The 20,146-nt window shown below is 49.5% G+C and overlaps 6 protein-coding genes across 6 annotated transcripts; 4 read left to right on the forward strand and 2 right to left on the reverse strand.

Annotated features, from left to right (window-relative positions):
• Positions 1-308: 308 nt before the first annotated feature.
• ATG18 (phosphoinositide binding protein ATG18) lies at positions 309-1,891 on the reverse strand (the record flags this gene model as incomplete). The annotated part of the gene is made up of 5 exons (XM_043279457.1): positions 309-357; positions 410-1,280; positions 1,339-1,498; positions 1,631-1,785; positions 1,840-1,891. The coding sequence occupies 5 exons, from the start codon at positions 1,889-1,891 to the stop codon at positions 309-311; spliced, it is 1,287 nt and encodes a 428-aa protein (XP_043137134.1).
• Positions 1,892-2,449: 558 nt separating this feature from the next.
• On the forward strand, positions 2,450-5,809 carry PPM2 (tRNA methyltransferase PPM2; the record flags this gene model as incomplete). Its single annotated transcript, XM_043279458.1, has 5 exons — positions 2,450-2,524; positions 2,600-2,817; positions 2,881-3,245; positions 3,305-5,304; positions 5,354-5,809. The coding sequence occupies 5 exons, from the start codon at positions 2,450-2,452 to the stop codon at positions 5,807-5,809; spliced, it is 3,114 nt and encodes a 1,037-aa protein (XP_043137135.1).
• Positions 5,810-7,693: 1,884 nt separating this feature from the next.
• pps1 (tyrosine/serine/threonine protein phosphatase PPS1) lies at positions 7,694-9,986 on the forward strand (the record flags this gene model as incomplete). Its single annotated transcript, XM_043279459.1, has 6 exons — positions 7,694-8,429; positions 8,483-8,569; positions 8,620-9,525; positions 9,577-9,697; positions 9,750-9,806; positions 9,863-9,986. The coding sequence occupies 6 exons, from the start codon at positions 7,694-7,696 to the stop codon at positions 9,984-9,986; spliced, it is 2,031 nt and encodes a 676-aa protein (XP_043137136.1).
• A 746-nt stretch (positions 9,987-10,732) lies between these two features.
• ACHE_41179S (uncharacterized protein) lies at positions 10,733-11,235 on the forward strand (the record flags this gene model as incomplete). The annotated part of the gene is made up of 2 exons (XM_043279460.1): positions 10,733-11,111; positions 11,177-11,235. The coding sequence occupies 2 exons, from the start codon at positions 10,733-10,735 to the stop codon at positions 11,233-11,235; spliced, it is 438 nt and encodes a 145-aa protein (XP_043137137.1).
• A 2,408-nt stretch (positions 11,236-13,643) lies between these two features.
• On the reverse strand, positions 13,644-16,061 carry MLH1 (mismatch repair ATPase MLH1; the record flags this gene model as incomplete). The annotated part of the gene is made up of 4 exons (XM_043279461.1): positions 13,644-15,365; positions 15,415-15,681; positions 15,731-15,910; positions 15,963-16,061. The coding sequence occupies 4 exons, from the start codon at positions 16,059-16,061 to the stop codon at positions 13,644-13,646; spliced, it is 2,268 nt and encodes a 755-aa protein (XP_043137138.1).
• Positions 16,062-16,956: 895 nt separating this feature from the next.
• RPN1 (proteasome regulatory particle base subunit RPN1) lies at positions 16,957-19,950 on the forward strand (the record flags this gene model as incomplete). Its single annotated transcript, XM_043279462.1, has 5 exons — positions 16,957-17,104; positions 17,179-17,243; positions 17,330-17,494; positions 17,559-19,868; positions 19,924-19,950. 5 exons carry the CDS (start codon positions 16,957-16,959, stop codon positions 19,948-19,950), a joined length of 2,715 nt encoding a protein of 904 aa, XP_043137139.1.
• Between the last annotated feature and the right edge of the window lie 196 nt (positions 19,951-20,146).

Consider the following 20,146-nt stretch of genomic DNA (forward strand, 5'->3'; position numbering starts at 1 on the left):
GCTCGCGCGGCAATATATTCATTCGGCTATGGACAACAAATCAGGGCTAATTGACAATGCTTCATCCTCATCCAGTGAGCTATAAAGATCCGATGTCAAAGCCATGCGGTCTGAACTAGTTCAAAAAAAGAAAATAAAACTGATGCAGTTCAAAGAAAGCGAAGCAAAATGACAACAGCCCGCCAAGAAGAAATTGACGCCTAGAGAAAGATGAACATCGAAAGCAAATGGTATATATAATGATAATAATAAATGAAAAAAGAGAAAAAGAAACGAATCGCACGCTACGCTGATCAGCCGATTTGGCGCTAGTAGTCCATCACAGAATATCCCAGCCTGTCGTTCGAATCGAGTACCCTATGAGTATACAATCAGCAATGCAAACGAGCAAGAGACACGGGAAACTTACGAGTACTGCTTTGTCAGAGTCCCTTCACCTCCTTTCGATAAATCGATACTGAAGACGTAGAAGTTGCCGTCACTAGTTACGACCATCACCTGAGGTGTGTTGCTGCTCATAGCAACCACGCTCTTCAGCGGACCGGAACTGGCTGCGCCCCCAGGGCCTTGGTTGGGCTTTGGTAATTTGATCCAAGCGAAATCGCGCGCTGGTTCCCACATTTCACTAACACCTTTCGGGAGATATCCCCCGACCTTTGCTGCGACGGAGCTCCCCACGCTTTGTGACGTCCGCCGTAACATTCCCATCAGTGTCCCATTGTGTTTCCTAGAAGCGAAGTCGGATGGTGATCGTTCTTCGCCCATGTCATCGGATTCGGGAGTTAGCGTGGAGCTTTGACTGATCGACGCTCTGTCATAGCCTCCCGGCGAATAGGAGCTTTCTGGAGCCTGGCTTTGAGGACTCAGTTTGAAGATATGAATTGTTTCGGTCGACGATGAGACGCAAAGTAAGGTGGACGTGGTATTGAAGGACATGCTGTAGATTCTGGAGGGCATCGAGCCTCGGCGGAATTGGTAGAGCTTGTGACCATCGGGTACCGAAAACACTCGAACAATCGTTCCCTTATCCGAAGCCGTTGCGAGTAATGTCCCATCGCTATTGAGAGTGATACATGCTAATGGAGATCGATGCGCTTCCACGACGTTGATCGCCTCCAGCTTGAGGGTATCGAAAATCAAAACTTCGCCGCTTGTTGGCGAGACATGTGTGCTTCCTGGTGGCGCATGAGCTGGCGGTTGAAACGACGAAGGGGGCGCTTTCTGTGGAAGAGGGTATGCGAGGTAGCAGTTGTCCGAGGAGGGTGACAGGGCGCAAGTAGCTGTTTATAGTAGGTCAGGAGCTGGATTCTAGCGTCAGCCATGGAGTGCAGCTCTTACCGTTGGGGTTCGGTGAGGTTGCGATGGTATTCAACAGCTTCATGGTCTGAATATCGTAGAGATAGATCTGGTCTTCTAGCACGATCACCAGCCGTTTCCGGTTCAGCTTGACTGCAAGCACGGTAGTCGGGAATGTCAATTCGCATATTGTAGATTGGCGCTATGAGACAAGGGAGGAGAGTTAACATGATGCTTCGTAACCGAGCGCAACTGATAATCCAATCGTTTGCCCATATTTTTAATCATAATAACAAGAAAATCTATGTATGCCCACCTGGGGAGTCCTACGAACCTTTGTATTAGTGATCTGAAGGCGACGAGGCGACAGAATCAAAGCCACTAGAGACGTCGAGAAGAGCATCTCAATAATGGCGATATTCCCCTCCTTCGTCTCATGGCTCTTAGCGAAGGGATCTGTCGTGAATATCCGAAACCCTTTGGACGTTGCTTCAAGAGGTCAAGGAATGCTTTATACTGCGTATGGATTGTCGGGTTTCTTACCAACAGCCAGGTAGCTGTAGTCCTGATTGAAAGTCACGAAGTTCATTTCCATGTTGATAGATGGGAGAGGGGTGACGGGAACCAAAAAAAAAAAAAGAGAAAAGGGGATGAAAATCGACTTGCTAAGAGGGTACTCAGTCGCACTATTGAACCATTCACTGTGTGTCTGAATAGCTTGCAAGCTATAAGCTCCCCGCGGTCTCGGACCGAGACGATAGATAGTGACGACTATGGTGACAGTGACGACGATAATAAAGGAGGGGCCTCAACGAGATATCCCGTCGCGTTGTTACTAGTCAAAGAGTATCGTTGCGTCGCATATCCTGGTTCACCTGATGAAAAACAACGCGTTCAATCCTCCAGCATCAAAACATACAAACAGGTTGTTGAATCAGAGTATAACGAGAGGGATGTCTGTCGTCGGAGGGTCCGGGGGATCGCTGAACCGCAGTTCTTCCGGCCGTCGTCTGGCGTCTATTAGACGCGCCAAGCGAGACGCGACGCTTGGGCCACATCTTGATTCTCGGCGGAGTTTTTGCGCCCACAATGACTTGACGGAGTATAAAGTGCGATTCAATTTATTAGTTGAACGTCTTTACAGGCACTGATCATGGCGCCCAAGAAGAAAAATGCCGTACCTGCTGTCAGCGCTAAGGCTGAGAAAGAAGCTGACTTGGTAATGGGGGTATGTCTTTTTTTTTTTTTTTTTGGAACGAATAAGAAGAATACAGGCTAACGGTTTACGGAATAACCTATTTAGACGAACAATAGCAGCATTGTGTCGAAACGAAGCGTCGAGATGTTCTACTACCCCAAGCCCCATTTCTTCCGCTACTTCGTCAAGAAGCCCCAACGACGGGCCCCGTTGATCAACCGTGGATATTGGTTGCGCATGTACGCCATGGCGGAATCAGTGCGTCGCTTCATGCAAGAGCCATCAGATAAGCCCAAATTCGTCCTGAATCTCGGGTGTGGATTGTGAGTCGTAGGCAAGATAGCTTTCAGGGGAGAAAAAGTATACTAAGAGCTGGGCTTTCGTAGTGATCCTCTCCCATTCATGATGCTCAGCGCCGAAAAGCCCCTGTGTAGAGATACGACGTTCGTGGATATCGACTATGAGAAGCTCATGGTCAACAAGAAGACGGCAATCCAGCGGACCAGCGAGATCACAGACCACCTCGAGAATGTAGAGTTCTTTCCAGATGACAAGGCCGTTCAAATACGCAGCGACCACTATCTGGCGATAGGTTGTGATTTGAAGAACATAGAGAAGCTGGATAAGACCTTGCACAATGAGGTGCTTCCAGCTAAGTGTTCGGTTCTATATCTGGCCGAAGTTTCTCTCACATATATGGACGTCGAATCTGCGAATGCGGTCGTCAACTGGGCTTCCAAGCTGAGCAGTGGTCAGGGCTTCATTCCCTTTTCAAATATACTCCGGAAACTGGCTAACAGGGGACTAAAGACGCCCAGTTCTGTATCTTGGAGCAGTTCTTCCCCGACGGACCGGAGCATCCCTTTGCATCAACGATGATGAAGCACTTCAACAAACTCGGGGCGCCGTTATACTCGATCCACGAATATCCCTCGCTACGCGAACAAGAACGGCGGTTCAGGAATGCCGGCTGGACGCAAGCGCAGGCCAGAAGTCTATGGGACCTATGGTCAGACGACGACTTCCTGAGTAGTTCAACAAGGGCGTCGCTGGACAGTGTCGAGGCATTTGACGAATGGGAAGAGTTCGCGCTATTCGCATCACACTATTTCCTCCTACACGCTTCTACAAGAGAACCAACCTCCAATCACGAGCCCGAATATGAGGATCCTTGTCCATCTGTCTCTCCTAGCTACACGCTACTTTCTCATTGTCTGCAAGGAAATGACCAGCGGAGATATGGCGCAATCGTTCCGGACACTGACCATTCCCTGGGTTACCATGGCGGACTAGGTCGGCAGACGCGACTTGCATCCACGAGCCTTTATGGGAAGTCCAAAGCGGTTACTAGGTCAAGTCAACCTTTCCCACCAAATGATATGCCCGCCCGAATGTGTCATACAGTGACGCCTCTAGCCGGTGATGACTGTCTGTTGGTGGGCGGTAGAGCCTCGCCAGCAGCAGTTTTTCAAGATTGCTGGCTGAGGAAGGGAGGGCAATGGAAGCCGACTCATAGCCTTCCAGAGCCTCGCTTCAGACACTCTGCAGTAAGGGTGGCTCTTCCAGACGAGACTGAGGGCGTCCTTATTTACGGAGGGAAAACCAGCGATGGTCAAGTGCTGGACTCGTGGATTCTATGGAACGAGAATGGAAATGGATGGCAAGCAGTCGAGACGTTTGGCGAGAAGCCCCCCGCTCGATTGGGGGCGTGCTTGGAACTCCTCGAGAGCCAAACAAACAAGGGAACCTTCGAAGGCCGCTCAGAGACAGGTATTCTCTTCGGAGGAGTTGGAAAAGACAGCAAAATCATGGAGGATATATGGACATTGACCCTCCATCAGAGGACAGATGGAAAATACACTTTGCATTTCAACGACCTAACCTACGCTCTGCAAAGCGAACCTCTGCTCAAATACACGACCCGCTTCGGAGCCACGACCAACAGCACCCCGTGGGGACTCGTTGTCGCTGGAGGCATCATGCCTCGCCAGATCGTGCCTGCAGACAAAGAGATTCTACTTTTGGACTTCAAAGAGCTCCTCAAATGCCTGGATTCGGGTGATGATTGGAATGGTAATTTAATCTCGGAAATAGGGCTTGGAAAGGACTTCCGAGGACCGCGTCCGCTACTGACCGGCCATGCCAGCCATGCCGCTAGTTCAGACCAGCTCGTCATTCTGGGTGGTGGCGCGGTGTGCTTCTCATTCGGGACATTCTGGACAGAGGGAACTTGGGTGTTGAAGCGGACGGAGTCCACTCTTGAGAATAAATGGGCAGTGGTTGCGGAGAACGTGCAACCGACGAAAACTTCCGTAACCCAGAAATCTCCAGAGAAATCTGTCCTGCAAAAGGTCGAAGGGATACCGGTGATACCGCGGGTTAAAGTTCAGGAACCTGCTCAGTTCCAGCAGATTCTCGCTGATGGCAAACCGGTGGTCATTGAGGGATCTGATATTGGGCCTTGCAGGAATCTCTGGACGAAAGAATACCTTACCGATGCTGTTGGTAGCGACCGCAAGATTGTCGTGCACGAAGCTCAATCAGAACACATGAGTTTCCAATCCAAGAACTTTGCCTACACGACCAAAGAATTTGGGACATTCATGGATGAGGTGCATGCCGGTGGTAGACAATATCTGCGGTCCATCTCTGCAGATCAGCCCTCCAAGCTCCCTGCAAACCTGGCTGTCGATTTTCCCAACCTACATCGTGACTTTCAGTTACCAGCAGCGTTGTCATTCGTGATGGAGAACGCACACAGTTCGCCGTTGAGGATCTCGGGGTTTGTTACACTTTGGCTTCACTATGATGTGAGTATTCCGTTCTAACAAATGGCGGATCATGCTAAACGATATTTAGGTAATGGCAAACGTCCTATGCCAAGTTCGCGGCGAAAGAAAACTTGTCCTCTTCCCTCCAAGCGATGTCCAACATCTCCACGTGCCACCGGGCGCCTCCAGCTCAAATGTCGATATATTCCGGAACCTCGATGGCTCCGTCGCTTGTCCTCCAGGCACCTCACCCCAGGAGGCCATCCTCAAACCCGGCGATATCCTCTTCATCCCACCACTATGGCTACACACTGCCTCTCCGACGGGTGAGGTTAGTGTAGGGGTAAACGTGTTTTTCCGCAATCTTTCGACTGGATATGCGGCCGGTCGGGATGTATATGGGAATCGGGATTTGCAGGCGTATGAGAAGGGGCGGGGTGAGGTTCAGAAGATCGCGAAGGGGTTTGAAGGTGTTCCGCCCGATATGGTGAGGTTCTATTTGTTGCAGCTTGCGCAGGAGCTTAGGGAGCAGGCTGGTGTTTGAGTAGATTTGGGCAGGTCGCTTTGGATATAGAGGCGAGAACCGACACTGGAGTTTGTTTGTTAGGAACAAAAGTTATGCATATATTTGTCACTGGTACTTGTGTCAGTAGGTATTTCTCGGGAAATTGTATCGCATCGGTTCGAATGAGAGCAAAGGATGCCAGTCTGGTCCTGCAATGTGAGTACGTGCATCGTGCAAATGTGGGAAGACATCCGTTTGCGCGACTTCGCGCCGCATGTATGGGCGTGTGAGAGCAGTCGAAAAATAAGACAAAAGACCATCGCCTCATCCTGCGATTTGCAAGGACAACACATCAAGAACCGCTCCAGTTCGACCACTTGGCCCGGATAGCAATTTGACACACGAACCACAAACATCAGCGCACATAGCCTTCATACTGTTGATGTCAGAGTTGCTGATCCCTGCCAATCTTCGACCCAGTGCTTGTAAGCTCTCTCACGGATATTTCCTGCCTTTCTAGGGTAAAAGATCGCAAAGGGGACCGTGTCTCCAATCGCTGTCCGGAGGTATGCGCGACCAACTCGCATAGGAACTGCAGTGGGTTTGATAGACCGGGATGGGATCCTCGATGTTTGTTTCCATTGGTCCTCGGGCTGTCCACAGCCAGAAAGATCAGTCCGGAGGACCGAGAACTTAACCTGAGACATAAAGTACTTACTCTGTCCTGTGCAGGATACACATCGATGGCATCGTCATAGACATAAAAGCGATCGTAGAAATGTTTATTGAAGCGTCATGAGTGGAAGACAATAAAGCAAGCCACCATGGTCCAGGGAAGTAGAACCGTGGTTACTACGGAAGCGGGGAGGTAGAAAGCACAAAGCGTTAGAATCGAATTGGTCAAGTCTTGTCAGTCCCAAGCAGAGTATCTGTACAATGAGCATGTAGCCGACTCAACGTGCAGCCCGGTTGGAGAAGACGTCGCAGCCATTGGCCGATGCAATAGCCCGAGCATACTTCGAGTGGCGTCTAGGCCTGTGGTTGGGTTTCCAGCGAGAGTCGTGATTTGGTTATGGAAGAGGGGAAGCTGAAATGGAGGGCACTGATCTATCAGTGGATAGATGCCCGGAGAGAACGAGGCGACCATGACAGCAGATAAAAATTGACTTACTGGTTGTTGATAAAGGAAAGGAATTGAATTAGGATCAACAATAAAATAGAATGATATTCACTGGGTAGTCTCGTCCCCCAAATAACACCATCATTTATGCCCAGTTACCCCTCCCCATCCCGTGACTTTCTCTTCTCTACTCGACAACTCGACTTCTTTAACTTCATCTTCCCCATCGCTTAGTCCTCCATATCCTTCCTCCAAGACAAATTCACTCCATTTCACTTCTATTTCTACCTAATCCTGGCTTCTGCGTTGGTTTCCCCATCGCAGTGGATCTCCTTATCTCCCGGTTTATCGCATTCCACAGACCAAGGTTGATCCCTACGCCCGCATACTAGACGCCTGTCAGGAGATCCCCTCGTGTCTCTGCATTCGGATTCTCGATATTTTAGATATCGCCTGGTCTCATTCTTTCTCATTCTTCGCTTGTCGCCATCTTCTCGTTCCTCCGCGTCGATACTTGGACCAGCCCCTTAAGGCTATTTGATATCCGTATCCGTCGCCTGGTATGGATACATCTCCACACTGACCTCATAGTCTAATGCTAATAAAAAGTGGCCCCCCCTCTTTCCAGGTCCTTGAATCCTGATTGAATCTTGGATGGCCAATTGATGCCACCTGGATTGTCCCTCTTTCTCAAATCTATCGATCTGCATATGCTACTGTCGCGCAACTCGTTCTCATTATAGCACGAAAGCCAGCGTGTATTCATCGACGACTACCACGAGAAGCGCCGCATCCTTATCGTCATGGCCACGGTCGTGGTACAGCAGCAAGCGCCGCGATCCTCCTCCGACATCACCGCGTTCAACTTGAACAGAAACCCGACCCCTATCCCCAACAAACACTTACCAGTTTGCCCAACGGGCCCGTCTCCTGCCTCACATTCACCATCCCCGGACGTACGAGAAAACAGCGATGAAGAGCAGGTGTCGTCTTTGCTCTACCCTCCCGATGCATACTTCCAGATGTCGAGATTTCCTCCAGTGTATACCATTGATATAGAATCGCTGGCAGCCGCATTGGACCATTGGGCATCGCAGCCATTGCCGGACCCCAGTCAGGTTTTCCCTTGGTTGCATGGGCTTCACCCAAGGAATCGTCTGCAGCTTGGATTCTTCACCAACCGCAAACGCTCCCTACGACAAGCACCTAAATGCTGGCGAGGTATCACCATTGTCAAGGTGGGAGGAGATCTCGCGGCGTCCAGACTCAAAGGCGCAGTGGCCCCAACCGAGGTGCTGGCGCCGTCAGGCCTGGAGTTCCTGTTCCCAGATCCTCCAGAAGGCTTCTCAGTGCGCAACTTCCAGATTCAGACGGCAAAGCTGGCGCCGCTCTCGGATATAATTGTCTACGGAGATGATGAGGCCGACCAGAACAACGTCCTCGACATTGCTGCCAGAATCGCGACCGCACAACATGATTGGAAAATGAAGAACGACCCAAAGCGGCTGGTACCGGAGTTCAATACCTTCATCCTCACAAGTTAGTTCATTCCCGATCTTGCCCATCCCCCACGGTATCTAACCTTTCTACAGGTTCCTTCCGCGAAGTAGAAGAACGATACCCCAGCTTGGTGACTATCGACTCGCGAGGCGAGATGACGGGCCAGGTCATGGATTTCTGTGAGTTCCCCAACGCAAGCGCATTGGTAATTGTTTCTAACAAATTTCAGTCCTATGGGAAAGACTGGAAATGTATTCCATGACCGAGGCATCAGAAATTTCGACAAATGTTTGGCAAGGACCAACCCCGGAGTACCTGTTAAAACCCAAGGCCTGGGAGTCGACGCGCGACGAAAGGTTTGATCTATTGATTGAAGCAAACGACCTAGCCAGTATCCCACCACCACACGTTCTGGATCATCTTGAGAGGAAGCTTAAAAATGGCCCCCAGCGACTGGAATTTTCGTCGTCCGGCTCGCTTATGCCACCCTCCTCCGGCCCTGGTGAGCAGAGGGAGCTGGAAAATTTCGTGAATACCATTCGCTGGATGCACTATCTGGCAAACTCGAACGGGTCGGCGGATGAGTCGGACTCGGAAGGCGATATACCCATGGTCACTTCGTCCAGGAAGCCCTACAAGATCCTAATCCACGGTCCCGATGGGTATACTGAGAGCTCGTTACTGGCACTCGCGTATGTCATCTATGCAGAGGGGATCCCTGCAAAGGACGCTTGGTTGAAGCTTCACACTGAGAAAAAACGCAACTTCTTTGCTTATCCGATTGATGTATCATACCTTACCGGTATCCAAGAGCGCTTGCTCAAGGAAAGCCCTGCCACGAAGACTCCTGATCTGTCTTCGCTTTCAAAACCGTCTTGGTTCGATAACTGTGACGGATCTTTCCCGAGTCGCATTTTGCCGTACATGTATTTGGGCAGCTTGACACACGCCAACAACCCAGATATGCTTTGGAAACTTGGTATCCGGCGTGTACTGAGTATTGGCGAATCCCTGGCTTGGTCAGAAGGCGACTACGCAAGATTTGGATCGGAGAATCTCATGAGTATCACCGATGTTCGGGATAATGGTATAGATCCTTTGACAAAGGAATTTAACCGGTGTTTGGAGTTTATTCGTGAGTTCCCCTCCGCTCATAAAGGGAAAGCCCGTTCTAACAGTTCTCTAGGGAGAGGAAAACGTGACGGTGCGGCTACGTTGGTGCATTGCCGTGTTGGCGTTTCGAGATCAGCGACTATCTGTATTGCAGAAGTTATGGCATCTCTTAATATTTCTTTTCCACGAGCATAGTGAGTCTGCTTCCATTTTCTGAGCCTTGAGCTGTTGCTAATATCTCACCAGCTGCTACGTTCGTGCTAGAAGACTTAATGTTATTGTACAACCACACTTGCGATTTGTGTAAGACCCCTGTCCATATTCTATTCGAATTGGACATTGCTGACATCTGACTCAAGGTATGAACTGTTGAAGTGGGAAGAACTACAGCTACAGAAACGCGGCGAACCCGTGAAGCGAGAGCTCGAGTGGCAGATAGTGGCTCGCGAGATTGCCCTGATGAACATGCCTTATACCCGGTAGTACTCGTCCTGCTTGTACTACTGCACTTGCATGATCTACAATCCCTCTACTCTCTATTTGGATTCGCCCTGCTCTTCGTCGAGCCATTGGTTCTTGGAGCTATGAACCCTCATTTGTACAAATCCACGCCCTCCTACTCAGCATCATCTATGGTTACGGCTACGCGTTACGATTATGATTATGGTCACGGTTCATTGCTACGGTTATTGTTATGGGTTACGAAACGGTCTTGTGTTTTTCTTTCGAGTCTATCGGCTCTGTCAATAATTGGGAAACTGGTTAATTTTATTCTTATTTGTCGCACTATTCGAACTGGCTTGATATACGCTTGGTTTTGTTTGACCCTGTATGCTGTCTGTCCTGTACATGGGATGTAAAACTTAGGATACGATAACACAATGCAAATAGCGCGAGTTCTTCTATTTTGAGCCTTTTGATTTCGGTTCACGCTTGCTTATCCAGTTCTTTGTTCAGCATGGCCTATTCGGGAAAAGCACATCACACCATCTTTATTCCTCTCTCCCTCCTCGACCCAATCTTCTTTCAAAAATGACTCTTTTGAAAACACTGATTGAAGCTAATGAGTTACTCCACTACCCCACTTCCATCAGCCCCTGACAGGGATCTGTCCTTTATCTTCGACCTTCATCATCCTGTCCGAAGCAAGACGGGGAATTCTTCGAGACGGCTTTGTATGATGTCTCTCCTGACTCTTTTCAATGAAACCCTCCTCGTGATTGCCGACGATGTACATCGCTGCAAAGACATCCGAGCCTTACGCCTTACCAACCGCCGCTTCTACTATTTACTCATCAAACATCGCCGAGTGCAATCCAGCGTTCAAGAATGCCACAAGACCCTTCTTGGCTATGCAGCAGCGACAGGGGGTTTTGAACGCTGCAGATCTTCTGGATAATCTGGCCAGGACCCAGACAACAGACTCCAACGACGACAAGATCGACTCAGACTTCTATTACCATCCATTATTCAAAAAGGGCTATACACCGGAGGCAATTCTCGAGATCCAAAAGGCCTTTTTAGAGCCATCGAAGCAAACTCCAAGCAACTCATCGTTCTCCTCCTCGATCGAGGCGCAAAGGCAGACTTCGAGTTCCCGCGGTGGGTGTATAATGAACCATACCGCGATGATTTGACCGAAGACATAGAACCACCTAATTCTCTTTCTCTAGACGTGAAATCCGGCGACAACAAGATCTTCGATCTGCTACTGGAAATGGGAGCCCGATGATGCACGACCAATTGCCTACTTGTTTCTGCTGTCCAGGTTCACCAATTGCACATGATCAACGTCTTTTTGGAACAAGGGTACTGTCCACATGTCTGATATATTTTTTGGAGAGTTCCTCAGAATGCAAGATCGCGTCATGTTCGATCACCTACTAGAGATTGGGCTTCGGGTCGACCTATTCGGCGATCAGCGTTGTTATTTTCTATTGAGAAAGATGCTAAAAAGATGGTAGGGTTTCTCATTGAAAAGGGCGCAGATCCCCATTTAGCAGGAGATATATACAGTGAGGATTTCGGCACGGGACCGGAATATCACAGCTATGTTCATACTGCCATTCGCAAGGGCCATACGGCGATGTGTAAGATGTTCGTTGAAGAGCTTAATGTTCGTCCTGAGCAGGAGCATCTGGATTTGGCTCGGAAGATGGAGAATCAGGAAGTGGTTGACTTTTTCCTGGTTTCTCTTATAATGATGTACCGGAGAAGTGGCCCCTTTTTGAGAAGATGATTGATCCAAGTTATAAAGCTTGGGGCAAACAGTTCTAGCTAGGTTATGGAATGCAATCACCACAGTGCCTCTATTAGCCTACGGTTCTATTCAACCAATTCGTACAGATCCGGGTCTCGAATTGTTTAGCGACAGTTACAGGCATGGAGAGAAAAAACATGAAAACAAATGACCATCTCCATCCCTGAATTTTAACACTGATGATTTTATTCAATTTCATCAACTTAGAGTAACAAACAGCATAAATCATAACCCCAGAGACCTTTGGAAAACACAATAACTAGCCAAAGGCGTCTATAGATTCGTCAACGTCGCCCCACTATTCCGCACCAGCCAGCCAATGATAGCTCGTACAGCCGTTAGGGCATCAACATACCCAGATAGGCAACAACACAGCAACCAGCGCCAGGACTACATATGCCACTGCCAGGATGTGTAGAAAAAGTGTGCAAAAAAGAAGAGCTAAACGGACGTCTCTAGACGCAAGCGCTCGCCCGTTCTCCGGATATTTGTATGGGTGTTAACTGGCTTACATGTTGCCTAATAGATAAAGAATGCCTTGGGACCATGGCGACATTTTCAGACATTTGAATTAGCTATTCTCAGTAAGGAAAGTTTTTAACACCTATTATTGTCCTCGTACCCAAGCAACATGAACAGCTCATTCCTCAGTAAGTTCCTGACGCAAGTTGACATTCTGAATCTAGTTAGCCATTGATGAACAGTAAACACACAGCTCATCACCCTGTCTTCGAAGGGGGTAAACAGACATATCTCACTCCCTCCAGTCATTAACGCTAATAAAAAGCCATCCTCAACATTCTACAAGACCATCAACTCATTACACGAGAATCATGGTCCTATCATGAAGTATTGGAATCTGAATTCACTCAGTACAAGACTCAACGACATTCCTCTTTCAAGCCAAAACACTCACCTATTGAAGAAATTCGCTGCGCCAAACTCACGAATTTCGATGGCGGTCTTCTCATTTATGAAAAGCCGAGGTCTGAGGTTACATATTCCATAGAACTAACTGTAACGGACAGCCAGAAGGGTAAGAAAATAAGCCGCGCTAAATGAAACAAGGCTATTGCAGCTGACAGTGATAATAGGTGTATTCACTCTAGAAGAGAGCTGCGTTGTTGAAGGATCTCGGTCTCTGTGGCTTTTTACAAAGATAATTGGCTGTCAGCCTCAAACATTTGCTTTGACTTCGTTTCTTGGAGAAAGCGCTCAGAAGGCTTCTAAAAAGGAGAAAAAGTGGCTACAAGAGAAATCAAAAGAATGCTGAAATCATGCGTCTGATATAAATCAGTTGCTTCTGGATTTGCTACTTCGGAAATCATAATGATTGTGACGCAGCATCAATTTTGTTCTAGCTGCCAAATGTGTTAAACCAATTCTTATGATTCTATTTTTGAACCGTATCCAAGGTGTTGATGTGTACCGCTGCACGATCAGGTTCGGGGTCTCGCTGTCGGGGGACCGGATGAATTCGACTACAGAGCAACATCCATCGATCATACTCTACATAACCCAGCTCTAACCTGCCTTCAACTTACCCGTTTCTGTTGCTTGCTATCAAGAGAACTGATACTTAAGCATAGAAGTTTGTTGTGGTTCTGACGGTTAAAGCTCATGCTGGTGTGCTGCCTATTCAGATTTAGGCCACCAACCTCCGGTACATAATCTCTCTTCTCTTCCTAACTTCCTTCCCTCACAGAATCCTCATCATACTCTGGTTTTCAAACGAAGACGCGCCCAGATATTTTCAAAATGACGAAATGGCTGTAAGTATTCCAGCCATCCCCGGACGATCCCTCCACTAAGTGACATACAAAGTTATCTCACACTCATCATGGCCCTCGCGCCATTCACGGAATACCCTTCGAGAGCTCTCAGCAACGCTCGAACACCCGATACAGCCCCTTCAGATCAGCAACCTCCACAACACCCCTTAACAAGCGTGTCGTGGCAACCATGCGCGCCCTTAATGCCGGGAAGACTGTATGCTCTAACATTCGGCCCATCTGCAACCGGCGCTGTTGGATAGCTTCGTCTTCGCCAGTGTCGCTCTCGGTTTGTGATTCGTGTACTCCCTTGTGGCCGTTATCTTTGGTACCTGTAATGGATGGGGGAAGTGGCAGCTGTTCTGGGGTGTAGAAGGCTGCAAGTTCCCGTAGGAATGTCCGGAAGCATTCTTCTTCACCAGACCAGTTGACGTAGGGCCCAAGACGGAGGAGGAAGCGTGGTAATTTGCCCAGAGAAGGAAGATAGCCTTTGAGAAGTAGAGGGATGGATATAAGGTCACCTTCTTCGGAGATTTGTATGGAGAAGTATTCGTCTAGCATTTCGCGGCGCTCGATAAGGGTGTTTGCAACAATTTCGGGGGCATTTGTAAATATTTCGTTCTCTTCTTCTGTTTCGCTTCGCCTTTGTTGTCGTCGTTGTGCTTTATGGCTCTCTTTCTCTGCTTCTGCTGCGATGCGGAGGAGGTCGACCAATTTTGGCGCTGGGTTGAGTCTGATAATACCGAAATTGCCAAAGTCCGTCAGACCGATTTGGTAGAAGAATTCGCTGCATAACATCCCGTAGTCGACAAGGTAGAGTTTTACGCCGGACTGAATGGCGGCGATACGGCGTCGTTCATCCACCAACCCGACGTACGTATGCGACGCGATCATCTCGGTGAGATTATTATGCATGTTGGCGCGGACACCAGCACGGAGGTTTTTGACTGATGTGAGAGCGATGCGGATAGGTTCGCGGTCGGTGTTCTCGTATTGTAATCCCTCGTCGAGGACGGTGGATGATGTGGCTTCTGCATCGTCGGTGCGAGAGGCGGTTCCGGGCACGGCTGGCGAGAGCATCGATGTGATCTTACGGACTTTCGAGTCTGTGCGTACGAGGTTGTGTTCGTAGGGTTTCTTTGTTGTTCCTGGGGTTTTGGGTGTTGCTGAGGCTCTGCCCTCCGTATCTTCGTCGTCACGGCTAAGGCTTTCGATTGTCGGTACCCCCGTTCCTGGAAGAACGCTTTGTGTTAAGAAGGTTCGACTTGAGTCGACCTTTGCGAGTTTCGATCTGATTTCGTTGCATATAGATTCGATGATTTCGTCTTCGTTCAGGAAGTTCACCTCACGCTTTGTTGGGTGGACGTTTACGTCCACTCGTTGCGGTTCAACTTGCAAGTCGATGTAGACAAAGGGATGGCCGCCCTTAGGTAGGAAGGCTGAGTATGTCTGTTCAATGGCCCTCTTGACAACAGTTGATTCGACCGCCCGATGGTTGATGAAAAGCAGTATAACCGTTTTCTTAACATGGTAATTGGCATTCGTGGCGAGTCCCGAAGAGCGAAAACCCAGCTTGTCATCTTCCATTTTAAATTCGACCAACTCATTAGCAACAGCGCTTCCGTGAATTTGCCGAATCCGGTCCACTGTGTTTGCTGCTGCGGGTGTTGAGATGCTGACTCCTGAGTCACCATGTTTGCGGCATGAGAAGGCCACACCAGCGCAGTGCACGGCATACCGGCCTACGACATCGAGGATTTTGGCGTATTCTTCGCTTGCGGAGCGGAATGCTCGTCTTCTCGTTGGGACGTTGTAGAATAGGTCTTCCACCTGCTTGGGATTAGTATACTCAAATCATATAAGCCGGTAAGGTCCTTACGGTAATCTGAGTTCCGCCACGTCCAGCTGTAGGTTTAGGAGCAGCAGACTGCCCTGGTTTCGAAGGAACGAGCTTCCCGTCACCGTAGTGTGCTCTCCACGCACAGCTGGATCCGGCCGTCTTGGTCGTGACAGTAAGATGGGCGATATGGCTGATACTGGCCAACGCTTCTCCCCGAAATCCATATGTACCAATGCTGGAAAGATCCTCGAATTCTTTTAACTTGGATGTGGTGAATCTTTCGCATAGAATGGGGAGATCATCTCTCTACAGATTTGGTTAGTACGACTCCACTTCCAAGGGACAGTCTACTTACATCGATACCATGTCCGTTATCCGTGATCTGGAGAAGTTTTAGACCACCATCCTTGACCAGTACTTCTAAAGAAGTCGAGCCTGCGTCGACTGCGTTTTCGATCAACTCTTTCAGGGCATGCATCGGAGCCACGATGATCTCTCCGGCCGCGATCTTGTTCACAACATCTGGATCGAGAGCCTGTTTCTGTTAGTTCGCTGACTTTTTGTAGTATATGATCGCAGGAGTTTACTCTGATTCTCTTTGGCTTCTGGGGAGGCTCAGTCTCAGCGTCCTCTGCTGGCCGCTTTGTGCCGTGAGGTTCACGGGCATCCACATCCATTTGGTCCATTATATTCCGGACGCGGCGTTGTACTGAAATGCCAAGTATATTCACGCTGATGACGTATTAAGTAAGTCGGATGAAATTAAGATAAAATCTCATTGAGATAAACGAATATACAATCGAGGTTGAGTGGATGAAGAAGGATGGCCAAGTCCGCCCATATAAGAAATCCCGCCCGCGCAGGGAAACCAACCCAACTTCCACGCGATTATGGCCATTCAAACTCATTGGGGCGCAGAAGTTTTGAATAATCTTGTGGTTCATGACCTCCAGCATAAACGATTACCCGGATAAATCATCCCAGACCTCTGAAACGATAGCAGAGCAGACCTCCGGCATGGTTTGCCTCGGTGTTGACTGAGATCGCTGCCACGAGATGGGCAACAAACAGGACTTTCTATGGACAAGGTGACGTCGGCATCTGGGGGTGTTTTCTTTACACATCCGTCTTCTAATTCTAATTACTGCTGTCATGGTGAAAAGGTGAAAAGACCAACTCGCGTATACTGGTACTAACCTGGTGACTTCAGCATATCAGCTATCCCTTCCGCATTCCTCTAACCGGACTGAAGCATGAATTTGGTCCTAACATGCTCTTATTTTCGCATAAAATCCACTGTTCTCTGTAGTTCTGTAGCTGTCTTTATGGCCGGCGCCAGGTATCTTACATAATCACCGGAGCTCCACCAAACGCCCAGCGGCGACGAAAGCGAGACCAGCCAGAAAGAGCTCCTCTGCTCTACCATCAACACCACCTTATACCTTTCTTGTCTGCGGCATCGCTTGCTGTGCAGGCTTCATTGATCCTTTCCTCTCTCTTACGGCCATTACTGCCGACTCTGCTTTTTCCCTTTTTTCCCCGTGACGCATTCCTAAGAACCTATCCAGACACCCTCCGAACATGGCGAAAGAAGGCGAGCGGTCAGCTCCCGTCGACAAGGGCAAGGGCAAGGCGGAAGATGTTAAGGATGTGCCCGCTGGAAAGAAGCCGCAGAAGGACGAGAAGGAGCAGGCGGGTGGGAAGAAGAAGGGTGATGAGCCCCAAGAAGGTAGGTCATCGTGGTCCCGCGGGAGAGACGTCAACACACTGGCCGATGCACACCATACTGATACGGTCGTCCAGAGGAGCTCAGTGAAGAAGACCAGCAACTGAAGGGTGAGCTTGAAATGCTTGTGGAAAGGTTAAAGGTATAGCTTCTTCGTCTTCTCTTTTCTACGCGCAGTGTGCGGTTTATTGGGCGATGACGTTAACTAGGACTTTTCTTTCGCTATAGGAACCGGACACGTCGCTGTACAGTCCTGCATTGGACGCAATTAAAAACTTCATTAAGACCTCGACCTCGTCGATGACAGCTGTCCCGAAGCCGCTCAAGTTCCTCAGACCCCATTACGATGACCTCACAGCGCTATACGAGAAGTGGTCGGCAGGTCCCGTCAAGGTTCGTTTGTATTGCTGGATAATAAAATAACCTGGTCGATAAAAGCTAAGATGGATCATTGCAGGACTCGCTGGCCGATATGCTTTCCGTCCTCGGTATGACCTACGGCGATGAAGAGAAGCTCGAGACCCTCAAGTACCGCCTACTCGCCAAATCGGAAGATCTCGCTTCTTGGGGTCACGAATACATCCGGCACCTGGCTCTCGAGATTGGGCAGGAGCATCAGGACAGACTTAATAATGAGAAAGATACCACGGATCTTGTCGACCTGGCGCTGTCTCTCGTCCCGTACTTCCTGAGTCATAACGCCGAGGCTGACGCCGTGGACCTTATGAGCGAACTGGAGATTATCGACCAGATTCCGAAATACTTGGACGAGAACACGTATTCGAGAGTCTGCCTCTACATGGTTAGCATGGTAAACCTCCTCACGTTCCCCGAGGACCAGCAGTTCCTTCGTACGGCCCACGAGATCTACGTTCAGTTCAACGAGCTTACCAGGGCGATCGTCGTCGCAATTCGGTTGAACGACACCGAACTCATCAAGAGCGACATCAATGCGACCTCTGACAAGTCCTTGAAGAAGCAGATGGCATTCCTTGCTGCCAGACAACAAATATGGCTCGACGTTTCGCTTGAGGAAGAGGAGGACCAGTCATTCATGGACTGCTTGAACAACATCTCGATTCACAAGCACTTCAAGTCTCTCGGCAAGGAACTCAATATTCTCGACCCCGTGATGCCTGAGGATATCTACAAGACTCATCTGGAAACCCGTGGGGCTGGGTTGACAAATGTCGACTCGGCGAGACACAACCTTGCCAGCGCTTTCGTCAACTCCTTCACCAACGCCGGTTATGGAAATGACAAAATGATGTTGGTCGATGCTGATAAGAGTTCTTGGGTGTGGAAGACCAAGGATGATGGTATGCTGTCGACTACAGCGTCGTTGGGTATGCTCCTGCAGGGCGATGTTGAAGAGGGTCTCGACAAGATCGACAAATTCACCTATGCTTCGGAAGACCAAATTAAGGCGGGTGCACTACTTGCTATCGGTATTCTTAACTCTGGCGTTAGGCTCGACTCCGATCCTGCGTTGGCTCTCCTGAGTGATCCCGATAACCTCGAGGCCAAGAACGTTCCCATGAGGGTAGCATCCATCATGGGTCTCGGTTTGGCTTATGCCGGATCCAACAAGGAGGAGCTTTTGGAGGTGCTGCTCCCCATTGTGGAGGACGTTTCGCTCGACATGCAGCTGTCTGCGATGGCTGCTGTCTCGCTGGGTCTCATTTTCGTTGGTTCATCAAACCACCAGGTCAGTGAGGCCATTGCCACAACACTGATGGATGAGGATCGGCAAAAGCACCTCAAGGACAAGTGGACCCGCTTCATGGCACTTGGTCTTGCGCTTTTGTACTTTGGTCGCCAGGAAGAGGTCGACGTGATCCTTGACATTCTCAAGGCTGTCGATCACCCCATGGCTAAGCCCACTTCCGTTCTCGCCTCCGTCTGCGCGTGGGCAGGCACTGGTACAGTGCTGAAGCTGCAAGAGCTTCTTCACATCTGCAATGAAATGATCGACGAGAAGGAAGAGTCGAAGGGGGATGAGTTGGTCCAGTCGTACGCCGTTTTGGGTCTGTCGCTCATTGCCATGGGTGAGGAAGTCGGCCAGGATATGATCCTCAGACAGTTTGGCCACTTGATGCACTACGGCGCGAGCAACATCCGGAAGGCTGTTCCTCTTGCCATGGGTTTGATTAGCCCCAGCAACCCCCAGATGAAGGTCTACGACACTTTGTCTCGGTACAGTCACGACAACGACAATGACGTTGCCATTAATGCGATTTTCGCAATGGGTCTATGCGGTGCTGGTACGAAGAACGCCCGTTTGGCGCAGTTGCTCCGACAGTTGGCAAGCTACTACCACCGCGACCCCAACTCGCTATTCATGGTCCGCATTGCCCAAGGTCTTTTGCACATGGGCAAGGGTACCATGACCCTCAACCCCTTCCACACCGACCGCCAGGTCCTCTCCCGCGTGTCCGCCGCTGGTCTCCTTACGGTCCTCGTGTCGCTGATTGACGCCAAACAATTCATCCTCGCCGAACACCACTACCTGCTCTACTTCCTTATCACTGCGATGTACCCTCGCTTCCTTGTTACTCTTGACGAGGACCTGCAGCCTGTTACCGTCAACGTGCGGGTAGGACAAGCAGTGGATGTTGTCGGCCAGGCTGGTCGGCCGAAGACCATTACCGGATGGCAAACACAGAGCACGCCTGTGCTCTTGGCGTATGGCGAGAGAGCAGAGCTTGAAGACGAACAGTACATCCCTCTGAGCAGCACTCTTGAGGGATTGGTTATCTTGCGCAAGGTATGTCCTTCTGTCTACTATTTGTGCTCTGGCTGTGACTAACGTGTGATTATAGAACCCTGATTGGGAAAACGCCGAGTAAAGGCAGCGAGAGGGATGTCTTCGTATAATGGATTTCAGACCGAGTTGTAGGGGTCTGTCGGAAAACGGTTGGATTTAATGTACCCAGAGCGATGGGAAATAGCATGCCCAATCTTCTATTCCTTTTGATGAATATAACCATCTTTGATGAATTTCTATAATACTGGCCAATAGAGCTGCAATGCCGATTCAGTTGA

The sequence above is a fragment of the Aspergillus chevalieri genome, chromosome 4 (assembly GCF_016861735.1).
Source record: "Aspergillus chevalieri M1 DNA, chromosome 4, nearly complete sequence".
NCBI classification, from domain to species: Eukaryota; Fungi; Ascomycota; class Eurotiomycetes; order Eurotiales; family Aspergillaceae; genus Aspergillus; species Aspergillus chevalieri.